This window comes from Phyllobates terribilis, unplaced genomic scaffold (assembly GCF_046119375.1).
Source record: "Phyllobates terribilis strain yellow unplaced genomic scaffold, ASM4611937v1 Scaffold_14__1_contigs__length_39327217, whole genome shotgun sequence".
NCBI lineage: Eukaryota > Metazoa > Chordata > Amphibia > Anura > Dendrobatidae > Phyllobates > Phyllobates terribilis.
In genome coordinates, this window is record NW_027362774.1 from 20,160,340 (window position 1) to 20,176,998 (window position 16,659).

Below are 16,659 nucleotides of genomic sequence, written 5' to 3' on the forward strand. Positions count from 1 at the left end.
CAGGATCAGTACAGGATAAGTAATGTAATGTATGTACACAGTGACTGCACCAGCAGAATAGTGAGTGCAGCTCTGGAGTATAATACAGGATGTAACTCAGGATCAGTAATGTAATGTATGTACACAGTGACTGCACCAGTAGAATAGTGAGTGCAGCTCTGGAGTATAATACAGGAGGTAACTCAGGATCAGTAATGTAATGTATGTACACAGTGACTCTACCAGCAGAATAGTGAGTGCAGCTCTGGGGTATAATACAGGATGTAACTCAGGATCAGTAATGTAATGTATGTACACAGTGACTCCACCAGCAGAATAGTGAGTGCAGCTCTGGGGTATAATACAGGATGTAACTCAGGATCAGTAATGTAATGTATGTGCACAGTGACTGCACCAGCAGAATAGTGAGTGCAGCTCTGGAGTATAATACAGGATGTAACTCAGGATCAGTACTGTAATGTATGTACACAGTGACTGCACCAGCAGAATAGTGAGTGCAGCTCTGGAGTATAATACAGGAGGTAACTCAGGATCAGTACTGTAATGTATGTACACAGTGACTGCACCAGCAGAATAGTGAGTGCAGCTCTGGAGTATAATACAGGAGGTAACTCAGGATCAGTAATGTAATGTATGTACACAGTGACTGCACCAGCAGAATAGTGAGTGCAGCTCTGGAGTATAATACAGGAGGTAACTCATAATCAGTAATGTAATGTATGTTCACAGTGACTGCACCAGCAGAATAGTGAGTGCAGCTCTGGAGTATAATACAGGAGGTAACTCAGGATTAGTAATGTATATACACAGTGACTGCACCAGCAGAATAGTGAGTGCTGCTCTGGAGTATAATACAGGATGTAACTCAGGATCAGTAATGTAATGTATGTACATAGTGACTGCACCAGCAGAATAGTGAGTGCAGCTCTGGAGTATAATTCAGGATGTAACTCAGGATCAGTAATGTAATGTATGTACACAGTAACTGCACCAGCAGAATAGTGAGTGCAGCTCTGGAGTATAATAGAGGATGTAACTCAGGATCAGTAATGAAATGTATGTACATAGTGACTGCACCAGCAGAATAGTGAGTGCAGCTCTGGGGTATAATACAGGATGTAACTCAGGATCAGTAATGTAATGTATGTACACAGTGACTGCACCAGCAGAATAGTGAGTGCAGCTCTGGAGTATAATACAGGAGGTAACTCAGGATCAGTAATGTAATGTATGTACACAGTGACTGCACCAGCAGAATAGTGAGCGCAGCTCTGGAGTATAATACAGGATGTAACTCAGGATCAGTAATGTAATCTATGTACACAGTGACTGCACCAGCAGAATAGTGAGTGCAGCTCTGGAGTATAATACAGGAGGTAACTCCGGATCAGTAATGTAATGTATATACACAGTGACTGCACCAGCAGAATAGTGAGTGCAGCTCTGGAGTATAATACTGGAGGTAACTCAGGATCAGTAATGTAATGTATGTACACAGTGACTGCTCCAGCAGAATAGTGAATGCTGCTCTGGAGTATAATACAGGAGGTAACTCAGGATCAGTACAGGATAAGTAATGTAATGTATGTACACAGTGACTGCACCAGCAGAATAGTGAGTGCAGCTCTGGAGTATAATACAGGATGTAACTCAGGATCAGTAATGTAATGTATGTACACAGTGACTGCACCAGCAGAATAGTGAGTGCAGCTCTGGAGTATAATACAGGAGGTAACTCAGGATCAGTAATGTAATGTATGTACACAGTGACTCTACCAGCAGAATAGTGAGTGCAGCTCTGGGGTATAATACAGGATGTAACTCAGGATCAGTAATGTAATGTATGTACACAGTGACTCCACCAGCAGAATAGTGAGTGCAGCTCTGGGGTATAATACAGGATGTAACTCAGGATCAGTAATGTAATGTATGTGCACAGTGACTGCACCAGCAGAATAGTGAGTGCAGCTCTGGAGTATAATACAGGATGTAACTCAGGATCAGTAATGTAATGTATGTACATAGTGACTGCACCAGCAGAATAGTGAGTGCAGCTCTGGAGTATAATACAGGATGTAACTCAGGATCAGTAATGTAATGTATGTACACAGTGACTGCACCAGCAGAATAGTGAGTGCAGCTCTGGAGTATAATACAGGATGTAACTCAGGATCAGTAATGTAATGTATGTACACAGTGACTCCACCAGCAGAATAGTGAGTGCAGCTCTGGAGTATAATACAGGAGGTAACTCAGGATCAATAATGTAATGTATGTACACAGTGACTGCACCAGCAGAATAGTGAGTGCAGCTCTGGAGTATAATACAGGATGTAACTCAGGATCAGTAATGTAATGTATGTACACTGTGACTGCACCAGCAGAATAGTGAGTGCAGCTCTGGAGTATAATACAGGAGGTAACTCAGGATCAGTAATGTAATGTATGTACACAGTGACTGCACCAGCAGAATAGTGAGTGCAGCTCTGGAGTATAATACAGGAGGTAACTCAGGATCAGTAATGTAATGTATGTACACAGTGACTGCATCAGCAGAATAGTGAGTGCAGCTCTGGAGTATAATACAGGATGTAACTCAGGATCAGTAATGTAATGTATGTACACAGTGACTGCACCAGCAGAATAGTGAGTGCAGCTCTGGAGTATAATACAGGAGGTAACTCAGGATCAGTAATGTAATGTATGTACACAGTGACTCCACCAGCAGAATAGTGAGTGCAGCTCTGGAGTATAATACAGGAGGTAACTCAGGATCAGTAATGTAATGTATGTACACAGTGACTGCACCAGCAGAATAGTGAGTGCAGCTCTGGAGTCCAATACAGGATGTAACTCAGGATCAGTAATGTAATGTATGTAGAAAGTGACTCCACCAGCAGAATAGTGAGTGCAGCTCTGGGGTATAATACAGGATGTAACTCAGGATCAGTAATTTAATGTATGTACACAGTGACTGCACCAGCAGAATAGTGAGTGCAGCTCTGGGGTATAATACAGGATGTAACTCAGGATCAGTAATGTAATGTATGTACACAGTGACTGCACCAGCACAATAGTGAGTTCAGCTCTGGGGTATAATACAGGATGTAACTCAGGATCAGTAATGTAATGTATGTACACAGTGACTGCACCAGCACAATAGTGAGTGCAGCTCTGGGGTATAATACAGGATGTAACTCCGGATCAGTAATGTAATGTATGTACACAGTGACTGCACCAGCAGAATAGTGAGTGCAGCTCTGGAGTATAATACAGGAGGTAACTCAGGATCAGTAATGTAATGTATGTGCACAGTGACTGCACCAGTACAATAGTGAGTTCAGCTCTGGGTATAATATAGGATGTAACTCATGATCAGTAATGTAATGTATGTACACAGTGACTCCACCAGCAGAATAGTGAGTGCAGCTCTGGAGTATAATACAGGAGGTAACTCGGGATCAATAATGTAATGTATGTACACAGTGACTGCACCAGCAGAATAGTGAGTGCAGCTCTGGAGTATAATACAGGAGGTAACTCAGGATCAGTAATGTAATGTATGTACACTGTGACTGCACCAGCAGAATAGTGAGTGCAGCTCTGGAGTATAATACAGGAGGTAACTCAGGATCAGTAATGTAATGTATGTACACAGTGACTGCATCAGCAGAATAGTGAGTGCAGCTCTGGAGTATAATACAGGATGTAACTCAGGATCAGTAATGTAATGTATGTACACAGTGACTGCACCAGCAGAATAGTGAGTGCAGCTCTGGAGTATAATACAGGAGGTAACTCAGGATCAGTAATGTAATGTATGTACACAGTGACTGCACCAGCAGAATAGTGAGTGCAGCTCTGGAGTATAATACAGGAGGTAACTCAGGATCAGTAATGTAATGTATGTACACAGTGACTGCACCAGCAGAATCGTGAGTGCAGCTCTGGAGTCCAATACAGGATGTAACTCAGGATCAGTAATGTAATGTATGTACAAAGTGACTCCACCAGCAGAATAGTGAGTGCAGCTCTGGGGTATAATACAGGATGTAACTCAGGATCAGTAATTTAATGTATGTACACAGTGACTGCACCAGCAGAATAGTGAGTGCAGCTCTGGAGTATAATACAGGAGGTAACTCAGGATCAGTAATGTAATGTATGTACACAGTGACTGCACCAGCACAATAGTGAGTTCAGCTCTGGGGTATAATACAGGATGTAACTCAGGATCAGTAATGTAATGTATGTACACAGTGACTGCACCAGCACAATAGTGAGTTCAGCTCTGGGGTATAATACAGGATGTAACTCAGGATCAGTAATGTAATGTATGTACACAGTGACTGCACCAGCAGAATAGTGAGTGCAGCTCTGGGGTATAATACAGGAGGTAACTCCGGATCAGTAATGTAATGTATGTACACAGTGACTGCACCAGCAGAATAGTGAGTGCAGCTCTGGAGTATAATACAGGAGGTAACTCAGGATCAGTAATGTATGTACACAGTGACTGCACCAGCAGAATAGTGAGTGCAGCTCTGGAGTATAATACAGGATGTAACTCGGGTTCAGTAATGTAATGTATGTACACAGTGACTGCACCAGCAGAATAGTGAGTGCAGCTCTGGAGTATAATACAAGAGGTAACTCAGGATCAGTAATGTAATGTATGTACACAGTGACTGCACCAGCAGAATAGTGAGTGCAGCTCTGGAGTATAATACAGGATGTAACTCAGGATCAGTAATGTAATGTATGTACACAGTGACTGCACCAGCAGAATAGTGAGCGCAGCTCTGGGGTATAATACAGGAGGTAACTCAGGATCAGTAATGTGATGTATGTACACAGTGACTGCACCAGCAGAATAGTGAGTGCAGCTCTGGAGTATAATACAGGATGTAACTCAGGATCAGTAATGTAATGTATGTGCACAGTGACTGCACCAGCAGAATAGTGAGTGCAGCTCTGGAGTATAATACAGGATGTAACTCAGGATCAGTAATGTAATGTATGTACATAGTGACTGCACCAGCAGAAGAGTGAGTGCAGCTCTGGAGTATAATACAGGATGTAACTCGGGATCAGTAATGTAATGTATGTACACAGTGACTGCACCAGCAGAATAGTGAGTGCAGCTCTGGAGTATAATACAGGATGTAACTCAGGATCAGTAATGTAATGTATGTGCACAGTGACTGCACCAGCAGAATAGTGAGTGCAGCTCTGGAGTATAATACAGGATGTAACTCAGGATCAGTAATGTAATGTATGTACATAGTGACTGCACCAGCAGAAGAGTGAGTGCAGCTCTGGAGTATAATACAGGATGTAACTCGGGATCAGTAATGTAATGTATGTACACAGTGACTGCACCAGCAGAATAGTGAGTGCAGCTCTGGAGTATAATACAGGATGTAACTCAGGATCAGTAATGTAATGTATGTGCACAGTGACTGCACCAGCAGAATAGTGAGTGCAGCTCTGGAGTATAATACAGGATGTAACTCAGGATCAGTAATGTAATGTATGTACATAGTGACTGCACCAGCAGAAGAGTGAGTGCAGCTCTGGAGTATAATACAGGATGTAACTCGGGATCAGTAATGTAATGTATGTACACAGTGACCGCACCAGCAGAATAGTGAGTGCAGCTCTGGAGTATAATACAGGATGTAACTCAGGATCAGTAATGTAATGTATGTACACAGTGACTGCACCAGCAGAATAGTGAGTTCAGCTCTGGAGTATAATATAATCCGTGATTTTTTCATGTGACCTCTATGTCCCCTTCAGGTTTTGAAGAGAATTTCTGCATTTTATCTTTTTACATTCTATATATAATAAATTCAGTAAGTGCAGTGCTATCATCCTTCGCTGAGACGTCAGATTACGTGGGATTTGCAGCATTTTGGACCTTCTCTTTGGTGTAACTAACACGTTTTCTCTTCTCTACAGCAGCCTGACAACTCCTCTCGGGCAAACAGTATCAGCAGAGAGCGGCTGCTTGCAGAATCACAGCTGCCCCCTGAGAAGACTGGCACCCCCGCGGTACCCTCACACCTGCTGGGGAGCGCATATGCCTTTGCCATCCCGCCAAGTTCTGTTGTGCAGGACTCCCGCTTCCAACCCTTAAAGTGAGTGACTGATTGCAGATACTAGGCAGCATGGCTTATTATTTTTTTAAGGGATTATTGCTGTAATCCAGGGGTCTCAAACCTGGGGCTCCTGAGGCTGTCATTTGCGGCAAGTTATCTGTGTGGCGCATTTACCAACCCTGCTCGCTTATGATGCACCTGGAGGTGGCATGCCATGCCGTGCACAAGTCCTCCTGTAAATGATCAGCTCGCCTGAAGGGCTTGTTTTGTAGGTGACTTTTGCAATGGTTTCTGCTTCTGTTCCAGCCTGCAGCGGCCTGTCCATCATGTGGTCCCTCCGAGTGCAGTTACTGAGGAATATTTACGAAGCTTCCGTCCATACCCCACGGCCGAGGACCTCCGCATGTCCTCGCTGCCCCACATCGGACTGGACCCCACCGCGGCGGCAGCGTATTATCACAACAGCTACCTGGCGCACCACACCTTCACTCACCCGGCGTTCAGGTCAGCATGTTTCCCGGTGGGTGCGGAGCGGCTTCCAGATAATGAGCAGTGTTGACCTCCTTGTTGTGTCCTTGCAGGATGGACGATTCCTACTGTTTATCTGCACTGAGGTCCCCGTTCTACCCCCTCCATAGTCCGGGATCGCTGCCTCCTCTTCACCCTTCAGCCATGCACCTGCACTTGTCCGGAGTCCGATACCCTGCAGATCTTGCTCATTCCTCGCTGTCTGCGCTGCAATCTGAGCGCCTCACAGCTGAGAGGTAAACGGGATATATATACGGGAGGTATATATATATATAGGGGAGGTGTGCAGATAGGTTTCCCGTATCCCAGCTCTCATTTTTAGCTGTAATGAATCTGTTGGAGCAGACATACTGATGGCTGACACCGATATGGCGTAGAGTATTACAGTCTGTACATGTGGTTGCTATTAAATCACCCCTCCGCTCATTGGGATTTTTGCATCTATAGACTCCAAATGGATGAAGAGTTGAGGCAGCGCGAAAGGGAAAGAGAGCGTGAGCGAGAAAAAGAGAGGGAAGCTGACCGTGAGCGGGAGAAAGAACGCGAGAGAGAGAGAGAACGGGAAAAGAAAGAGATGGAAAGAGAGAAGGAGAGAGAACGGGAGCGGGAACTCGAGCGGCAAAGAGAACGCACCCGAGAGAAGGAGGCCAGCCTCCTGAAGAGCCTCGAGAGCCAGTATCTAGCAGAAACAGAGGTGCACCCCCTCCGAATACACCAAGAAGAACGGGTGAAGCCTACGGAGCCGGCTGCACCGGCCCGACCAGGTGAGTGCTACTGTGCCTTGTCTGGAGTGAGACATAGAACGACATACCGCAGGCCTGTCCGTCCGCCACTTAGATATCATCTTATGTTTGTCTGTCCTTACAGAAAAGCAGAAAGAAACATCTGTACAGACTCCAAAGCCAGTCCAACACCAAATGCATCAACCGCCTACCACCCACCATTCTGTGCCCAGCCTGATCTCCAGCCATACTGTGTTCCCTCCGACAAGCAGCGCCGCAGCAGCTGCTCTCTTGGCTCAGAGGACGCAGGAAGAGGAGAAATGGTTAGCCCGGCAAAGGCGTCTCCGGCAGGAGAAGGAAGATCGGCAGTACCAGGTATCGGAATTTCGACAGCAAGTGCTGGAACAGCAGCTGGATGCTAGTGGGCGTCCCATCGGACCCCCGGAGGCAGAGGCGAGACCAGAAAACCTCAGGTCAGTCATCGGTGAAGTGTGTCGTACGGATGCATGATTTTTATTAGTTTTGTACAATTTTATTTATCTTCACCGTTTAGGGTCCTGCCCACTCGTCACGAGGGAACCATTCGGGAGCCACTGCAGCATTTCGGAGGTCCGCCACCCCTTATTTCACCCAAACCCCAGCAGCATTCTGTCCCCACCTCACTTTGGAACCCCGTGTCGCTCATGGACACCCCGTCAGAGTCACGTCGTAGCCAGGAACCGGCCTCTATCCTTAACCACACTTCCACTATTTATGAGCATAGCCGACAGACGTTACCCACTATCAAGGTGGAGCGTCCGTACAGCTTTGAGAAGGAGGAGGAAGAACTTCCCCGGAGAAAAGAACAGTCGGATAAGTACCAGCCCATCCGGGAATCCTCTCTGGAGCACTCTGGGTATTCGCATGCCCCTTTTCTAGCTGAACTTGAAAAGTCGACTCAGTCCTTCCTAAACCAGCAGAGAAGTTCCCTCCAGCAGGCGAGCCAGACGGCAGAGACCACGCTCCTACACCGGCCGTGCTTGTCACACAGGAATCCCCCTACAAGAACTCGCGACCCCATGTACATGTACGATGAGTTTCTGCAGCAGCATCGCAGGCTGGTCAGTAAGCTGGATCTTGAAGAGAGGAGGCGGAAAGAAGCCAGAGAGAAAGGTAAGCTGCCGTCCGTCCGCAGTCAGTATTCAGAATACAGACTGCTGCAAACATCTCCTCGAGGACAGTGTCAACAAATAATCAGTGAGTGCCCTGTATAGACAATGGACTAGACAAATATAGCAGCCTTTGTTAAATATACTGAACACTCCATTGTTTTTCTAAGATAATTAAGATTTGTTTCCAGTTTATTATGCAAAAAGCAAAATTTATCAGCACCTCGTGCAATAAATGAGCAGGTGCTGGGAGTTCAATGCAAATGCAGACAGAACGCAGAAGTGCAGCAGCGGGCATTATTGCGTGCACACGTGTGCTAGCTGTAAGGTCTTGGCTTGCGTTACTGCTTTATTTGCTGTAGTTAGACAGGTTGTCTCACCTCCAACTAGTGAGCCGAGGGCTGGAGGACACACACGCTCAGTCACTTCCACCTAGCAAGCCAAGGGCTGGAGTATACACACGCTCAGTCACCTCCACCTAGTGAGCCGAGGGCTGGAGGACACACACGCTCAGTCACCTCCACCTAGCGAGCCGAGGGCTGGAGGACACACATGCTCCTTCACCTGTAAGTAGTGAGCCGAGGGCAGGATGACACACACGCTCAATCACCTACTGAGCCGAGGGCTGGGAGGACACACACGCTCAGTCACCCCCACCTAGTGAGCCGAGGGCTGGAGGACACACACGCTCAGTCACCGCCACCTAGCGAGCCGAGGGCTGCAGGACACACACGCTCAGTCACCGCCACCTAGCGAGCCGAGGGCTGGAGGACACACACGCTCAGTCACCTCCACCTAGCGAGCCGAGGGCTGCAGGACACTCACGCTCAGTCACCGCCACCTAGCGAGCCGAGGGCTGGAGGTCACACACGCTCAGTTACTCTCCTCACATCCACGTCTCGGTGTAGTGACTCTCTAGAAATACCTTCCTGCCATGCAATGCACAACGTGTTATTGTGCTCAGATATCCTACACAAATTTTCCAGTGCTCCCCCTCCTACATGTAGTGAACGGCTTGTTCCTCTTCTCAGGCTATTATTATGATCTTGATGATTCTTATGATGAGAGTGATGAGGAGGAGGTGAGGGCACATCTCCGGCGAGTCGCTCAGCAGCCGCCGCTGAAGCTGGATACGTCGTCTGAGGTGAGCAGCGGCTACCTTTGCAGCTTATATTCCATTCTCTGAGGTTGATGACTCACGTTAGTCACAACTTGCATTATTTTTTCCCATTTATCTACCTACAGAAACTGGAGTTTCTTCAGATCTTCGGACTCGCAACCCAACAAGAAAAGGAGCGGATCCTGCAACAGAAGAGGCGGAAGAGAAGGCGAATGTTGCGGGAGAGGAGTCCATCGCCTCCGATCCAAAGCAAAAGACAGACGCCGTCGCCACGCTCCCCACTGTCTACAAGGTTCAGTCCGGATGAGCTGAACAACAGTCCCAATCTGGAAGAGAAGAAAAAGTTCCTGACGTTCTTTGATCTATCACATGTGAGCGTGGAGCAGAGGAGAGGTGAGCGCGCGTCTGGCCAGGGAGCGTCTGGAGCTTCTTGTCTCCATTTCAGTGTGACAGGTGAAGGGAGTAAATCATTAAATGCCTTTCAGCAAGGTGCCCCCGTTACACGTAGAGTATATTCTTAGCTTTATCTTGTGCTTCGTTGCTGACAGATACAACCTGTGGCTTTGCTGGGGGTCTCGTAATTCCCTGAGCCGCAGTTGACAGGAGTCTGAGACTTCATGTTCTTCGTACATCGAGGGCGCAGAGGAGAGATGTTGTAATCCGCCCATGACTAAATCCCCTCTGTCTTCATTTTGGCAGACAAGGAGAAGCTGGTTGAAATGCTGGAAGCAATGAAACAGAAGAATCCAGCGCCTGAGGCGGCGAAGAATCCCCCGCTGGCTTCATGTCGGGGCAGCTCTCCTCCACCCACAGGTAAGACGTAAGGAAAGGCAGTGACAGCGAGGGCGGCGGACTGCCATGGAGCCACCGACAGGAGCAGTACTCGTATACACCAGACCCCATGTCATCCTAAGCTTTCACCGCCTCATGTACAGTAGTGTTCAAAACACCAGCAGTCCAATATCACTCTTTTTGGTGTAAATTATATTCCCATATGTCAAACAATTTCCCAGCTGGTGCAGTAGATTGTAAGAAAACCCCCAGACTCCGCATTCATGATCTGCAGGTTTCTGACTCTGTGTATCTGAATAATTAATCGTACGGGGGGTGTTCAATATAATATCAGTGAGGAGGTCAATCAGTGAGGTCAATCATTCTGTGAAGAAACGGGTGTTGGCCCTTATTTAAGGGTGAAGCCTGCACATGTTGTACATGCATTTCTCCTTGAAAGCCTGAGAAATATGGGTCCTTCCAGACGTTGTTCAGTAGAACAGCGTACTGTGATTATAAAGTTGATTGGAGAGGGTAAAACTTATAAAGAAGTGCAGACAATGATCTGTTGTTCAGCTAAAATGATCTCCAATGCTTTACAATGGAAAGAAAAACCAGAGAGACGTGGAAGAAAACGGAAGACTATCATTGGAATGGATGGAAGAATAGATATCACCTCCCTACTAACTAGAATCCCACAATGTCTGTCCGCCATCTCATCCTTCTTCTCTGATAGATTTCTAAAACTTAACATGGATAAAACTGAATTCATCATCTTTCCCCCATCTGACCTATAAATCAAATTAAATGGCTGCCCACTCTCCCCAGTCCCTCAAGCTCGCTGCCTCGGGGTAACCCTGGACTCTGATCTCTCCTTCAAACCATATATCCAAGCCCTTTACACTTCCTCCAACTCGAATATATCTCCCTGATCCGCACATTCCTCAACCATGAATCTGCAAAAACACTAGTGCACGCCCTCATCATCTCCCGCCTCGACTACTGCAACCTCCTGCTCTGTGGCCTCCCCTCTAACACTCTCGCACCCTCCAATCTATCCTAAACTCTGCTGCTCGACTAATCCACCTGTCCCCCCGCTATTCCCCGGCCTCTCCCCTCTGTCAATCCCTTCACTGGCTCCCCATTGCCCAGAGACTCCAGTTCACCCCTAACCATGACATACAAAGCCATTCACAACCTGTCTCCTCCATACATCTGTGACCTAGTCTCCCGCTACATACCTGCACGCAGCCTCCGATCCTCACAAGATCTCCTTCTCTACTCCCCTCTTATCTCCTCCTCCCACAATCGCATACAAGATTTCTCCCGTGCTTCCCCCTACTCTGGAACTCTCTACCCCAACGTATCGGACTCTCGCCTACCGTGGAAACCTTCAAAAGGAACCTGAAGACCCACCTCTTCCGACAAGCCTACAACCGGCAGTAACCCTCGCTCCACCATACCGCTGCATGACCAGCCCTACCCTCACCTACTGTATCCTCACCCATCCCTTGTAGACTGTGAGCCCTCGCGGGCAGGGTCCTCTCTCCACCATACCGCTGCACGACCAGCTCTACCCTCACCTACTGTATCCTCACCCATCCCTTGTAGACTGTGAGCCCTCGCGGGCAGGGTCCTCGCTCCACCATACCGCTGCACGACCAGCCCTACCCTCCCATACTGTATCCTCACCCATCCCTTGTAGACTGTGAGCCCTCGCGGGCAGGGTCCTCGCTCCACCATACCGCTGCACGACCAGATCTACCCTCACCTACTGTATCCTCACCCATCCCTTGTAGACTGTGAGCTCTCGCGGGCAGGGTCCTCTTACCTTCTCTACCAGTTTGCAGTTGCGATTTTGTTCAAGATTCCTGTAATTGTTTTTGCTATGTATACCCCCTTTTTCACATGTAAAGCGCCATGGAATAAATGGCGCTACAATAATAGCCAGAATGGCAAAGGCTCAGTCAACGATCAGCTCCAGGATGATCACAGTCTCAAGTTACCTGTGAGTCCTGTGACAGTTAGAAGACACCTGTGTGTAGCTAATCTCTGAGCAAGAAGTCCCCGCAAAGTCCCACTGTTAAAAAAAAAAAAAAAAAAAAGACATGTACTGAAGCGGATACAATTTGCCAAAGAACACATCAACTGGCCTAGAGAGAAATGGGGAAACATGTTGTGGACTGATGAAAGTAAAATTGTTCTTTTTGGGTCCAAGGGCGGCAGACAGTTCATCAGACGACCCCCAAACTCTAAATTCAGCCACAATACACCCTACAGACAGTGAAGCATGGTGGTGCCAGCATTGTGATACGGGCACGTTTCTCTTACTATGGTGCCGGACCTATTTACCGCATACCAGGGATCATGGACCAGTCTGCAGATATTAAAATACTTGAAGAGGTCATGTTGCCTTACGCTGAAGAGGAGATGCCCCTGAAATGGGTGTTTCACCAAGACCACGACCCTAAACACACCAGTAAATGAGCAAAATCTTGATTCCAGTCCAGCAAAATTGAGGTTCTGGACTGGCCAGCCCAATCCCCGGACCTTAATCCGATAAGACACTTGTGTGGCGACATCAAAAATGCCGTTTGTGGGGCAAAACCAACAAATGCCAAAAAACTGTGGGATGTAGTGAAATCATCCTGGGCTGGAATAACAGATGACAGGGGCCAGAAGTTGGTTGACTCTATGCAACATAGATGTGAAGCAGCTCTAAAAAACTGTGGATATATAAGTAAATATCAGGATAGTGATTCACAGGAACGCTAAATCCTCAAACAAGAGACATATTGTGAGTTTGTAAAGACAAATGCAGACACTGCTATATTGTAGAACAGAACAATGGTCATTTTTTGTTATTTTCTGTAAAGTAGTTACAAATTATCTACATTTCTCTTCATGTTGTGAATTAGAAAACAGCGAGAAATGTTCCCAATGCTGGAAATAAAGACTAGGAGAAAGATTCTGTGCTTAACTCATGTTTTTGAACAGACGGCTATTATTTTGATCACTACTGTAAAATTACAAAAATGAACGCGCCTCCATATGAAAGTTCTCATGTTTGTCTTTTTCTGTCTTCCAAGATCAAAGACTTTAATTTTTTTAGCAAGTTTTTGGGGCTGAGAGTTCCACACATGCAGTTTGCAGCGTGCCGCTATATTGCGCGTGCAATTGCTTTAACCGCCTGCACCCGCGCATGCACTTCATGTCTGGACCTGCCGGCCTACTATGGTCTTTGCACTATACACATGAGCATTTCATGAAGAGGTTTTGGAACATATGTAATGTAATGTAATAATTCAAAGTGACTTAACCCCCCCCCCCCACCAATCCTTACTGATCTGTGCTTTCTCCTTTATTTTCAGCTGTACCCTCTGAAAATCAGGCTGTGGTTCAGCCCCTGCCACAGCCGGATCTCTCGCCTCCCGTGCCCTCCACCTCCTCCGCCGTCACTGCCCCAGAAGCCGTGAAGCCTCCAGAACTTATTCGTCAAGAGCCACCAAAACTGGAGAGGGCGACCCCCCTGCCGGGTCCGGCATCCGCTCCTTCGGCCAATGTTGTAAGCACAGAAAAAGTCAGGCAGAACGAGGCAGCGGCTCCGCCGAAGAAGAGCCCTAGCATCCTAAACTTCGTCCGAGGGCATCCAGCCAAAGAGAATCCCGTGCAGCCGTGTCAGAGCGTGAATGGCAGGAGCAAGTCCTGGGAGCCCTTCATAGCCGAGGAGTTTGCTCATCAGTTCCACGAATCTGTTTTACAGTCCACGCAGAAGGCTCTACAGAAGCACAAAGGTAAGACGGTGGCCATACTGCCCCCACCTGGGTAGATGAGAAACTTCAGGGCATATAGACGTGGCTGCTTGGTATAGTGTGCACGTATCGGAGCAGATTGTCTATGGACTAGTCTATTAGTTCTGGATCCTGCGATAGGGATTGTTGGGGGTGTAAACAGTGTCTTGTCCCCCCTCCCTAGGAGCATCTGCCATAAACTGCGCCGAGCAGAACCACAAACCCGATGCCTCCGTCCATTATAACATTCCGGAGCTGCAGAAGTCCAGCCGCCCCCCGGCCCCACACCAAAACGGTCAGCAGGGCCCGGGGCAGCCGCGGGGGACACCGCATCCTGCCGTAACCTCAGGGGAAGAGACGTCTGATGAAGATGAGGAGGAGGAAGAAGATGAAGTGGATGACACACCACGACCCAAATGGCAGGGAATCGAGGCAATATTTGAAGCTTACCAAGAACACATAGAAGGTGGGCAGAGTCACAGCGGGGGCGAAAAGCGGATTGCATCATTAAATTATGGTGGGCTCCCAGGCATAGTCAAGGGCTGGTGACCCGCGCCGTCACGCTGGACATGAAGTTGCCAAGGCAACTCCAGCTCACACGGGTCCTAATTATGTCTCCGGTGCAGCTCGTTATCATCTGGCCATCATTAGCGCAGAGATCACACAGGCCCGGTGGGACGCGGTGTACTGGCCTTCTGGAGGTCTCTGCTCAGAGCCCCTAATGATGCCATGCTTCTCAGTGACAGATAGGACTGTGGGGGACCGGGGGGACTTCCCTTTATCTTCAGGGGTCTCATTTACTGTCATTACTTTACAGAACAAAACCTTGAACGCCAAGTTTTGGAGACACAGTGCAAGCGACTAGAAGCCCAGCACTATAACCTGAGTGTGACGGCCGAGCAGATATCGCACCGCATGGCGGTAAGTCACCACGCCGTCACCTGCACACGGCGGAGGCTGCGGGGACCACCAAAGGGCAAATACATGTGTAATAAGGGAGGAAATCCGACCGAGACGGCTGTTGCCCCCCCACATGGGAGCTGTAAAGAGGCGGTCATATAATGGGATGAGCAGGGCCAGGAGCTGACATGTACTGATGGCCCCAATCACCCCCAGGGGCAGAAGTTACCAGAGCTGAGCCTATCCCCAACAGGTTCCTACAGCCGGCACTAATGAGGTCTCTTCACTTACTGTAGCCTTCTCCCTTGGTATGGGATGTCTCTCCGCTCCCTCTAGCCTTCTCCCCTCTCTCTGTATGGGATGTCTCTCTCGGTATGGGATGTCTCTCTGCTCCCTGTAGCTTTTGCTTTCTCCCCTCTCTCTGTATGGGATGTCTCTCTGCTCCCTGTAGCTTTTGCTTTCTCCCCTCTCTCTGTATGGGATGTCTCTCTGCTCCCTGTAGCTTTTGTTTTCTCCCCTCTCTCTCTCGGTATGGGATGTGTCTCCGCTCCCTGTAGCTTTTGCTTTCTCCCCTCTCTCTCTCGGTATGGGATGTGTCTCCGCTCCCTGTAGCTTTTGCTTTCTCCCCTCTCTCTCTCGGTATGGGATGTCTCTCTGCTCCCTGTAGCTTTTCCTTTCTCCCCGCTCTCTGAATGGGATGTCTCTCCACTCCCTGTAGCTTTCTCTCCTCTCTCTGTATGGGATGTCTCTTCGCACCCTGTAGCTTTTGCTTTCTCCTGTCTCTCTCGGTATGGGATGTCTCTCCGCTCCATGTAGCTTTTGCTTTCTCCTGTCTCTCTCGGTATGGGATGTGTCTCCGCTCCCTGTAGCTTTTGCTTTCTCCTGTCTCTCTCGGTATGGGATGTCTCTCCGCTCCATATAGCTTTTGCTTTCTCCTGTCTCTCTCGGTATGGGATGTCTCTCCGCTCCCTGTAGCTTTTGCTTTCTCCCCGATCTCTGTATGGGATGTCTCCCCGCTCCCTGTAGCTTTCTCCCCGATCTCTGTATGGGATGTCTCCCCTCTCTCTGTATGGGATGTCTCTCCGCACCCTGTAGCTTTTGCTTTCTCCTCTCTCTCTCGGTATGGGATGTCTCTCCACTCCCTGTAGATTTTGCTTTCTCCCCTCTCTCTGTATGGGATGTCTCTCCGCTCCCTGTAGCTTTTGCTTTCTCCTGTCTCTCTCGGTATGGGATGTGTCTCCGCTCCCTGTAGATTTTGCTTTCTCCCCTCTCTTGGTATGGGATGTCTCTTTGCACCCTGTAGCTTTTGCTTTCTCCTGTCTCTCTCGGTATGGGATGTCTCCGCTCCCTGTAGCTTTTGCCTTCTCCCCTCTCTCTCGGTATGTGATGTCTCTCCGCTCCCTGTAGCTTTTGCTTTCTCCTCTCTCTCTCGGTATGGGATGTCTCTCTGCTCCCTGTAGCTTTTGTTTTCTCCTCTCTCTCTCGGTATGGGATGTCTCTCCGCTCCCTGTAGCTTTTGCTTTCTCCCCGCTCTCTGTAGGGGATGTGTCTCCGCTCCCTGTAGCTTTCTCCCGG

The 16,659-nt window shown here is 48.2% G+C and overlaps 1 protein-coding gene across 3 annotated transcripts in view; it reads left to right on the forward strand.

Annotated features, from left to right (window-relative positions):
- GSE1 (Gse1 coiled-coil protein) overlaps window positions 1–16,659 on the forward strand; it is a 417,601-nt gene that overhangs the window by 392,153 nt on the left and 8,789 nt on the right. For 2 of the 3 annotated variants that reach the window (XM_073659736.1, XM_073659738.1), the window contains 12 exons: window positions 5,965–6,143; window positions 6,411–6,608; window positions 6,686–6,868; window positions 7,080–7,396; window positions 7,500–7,827; window positions 7,908–8,506; window positions 9,534–9,646; window positions 9,748–10,015; window positions 10,322–10,435; window positions 13,765–14,187; window positions 14,369–14,650; window positions 15,002–15,105. In XM_073659736.1, coding sequence (XP_073515837.1) covers window positions 5,965–6,143; window positions 6,411–6,608; window positions 6,686–6,868; window positions 7,080–7,396; window positions 7,500–7,827; window positions 7,908–8,506; window positions 9,534–9,646; window positions 9,748–10,015; window positions 10,322–10,435; window positions 13,765–14,187; window positions 14,369–14,650; window positions 15,002–15,105 — 3,108 coding nt within the window. The remainder of the gene's footprint in view (window positions 1–5,964; window positions 6,144–6,410; window positions 6,609–6,685; window positions 6,869–7,079; window positions 7,397–7,499; window positions 7,828–7,907; window positions 8,507–9,533; window positions 9,647–9,747; window positions 10,016–10,321; window positions 10,436–13,764; window positions 14,188–14,368; window positions 14,651–15,001; window positions 15,106–16,659) is intronic. The other variant, XM_073659737.1, reaches the window with a different exon arrangement.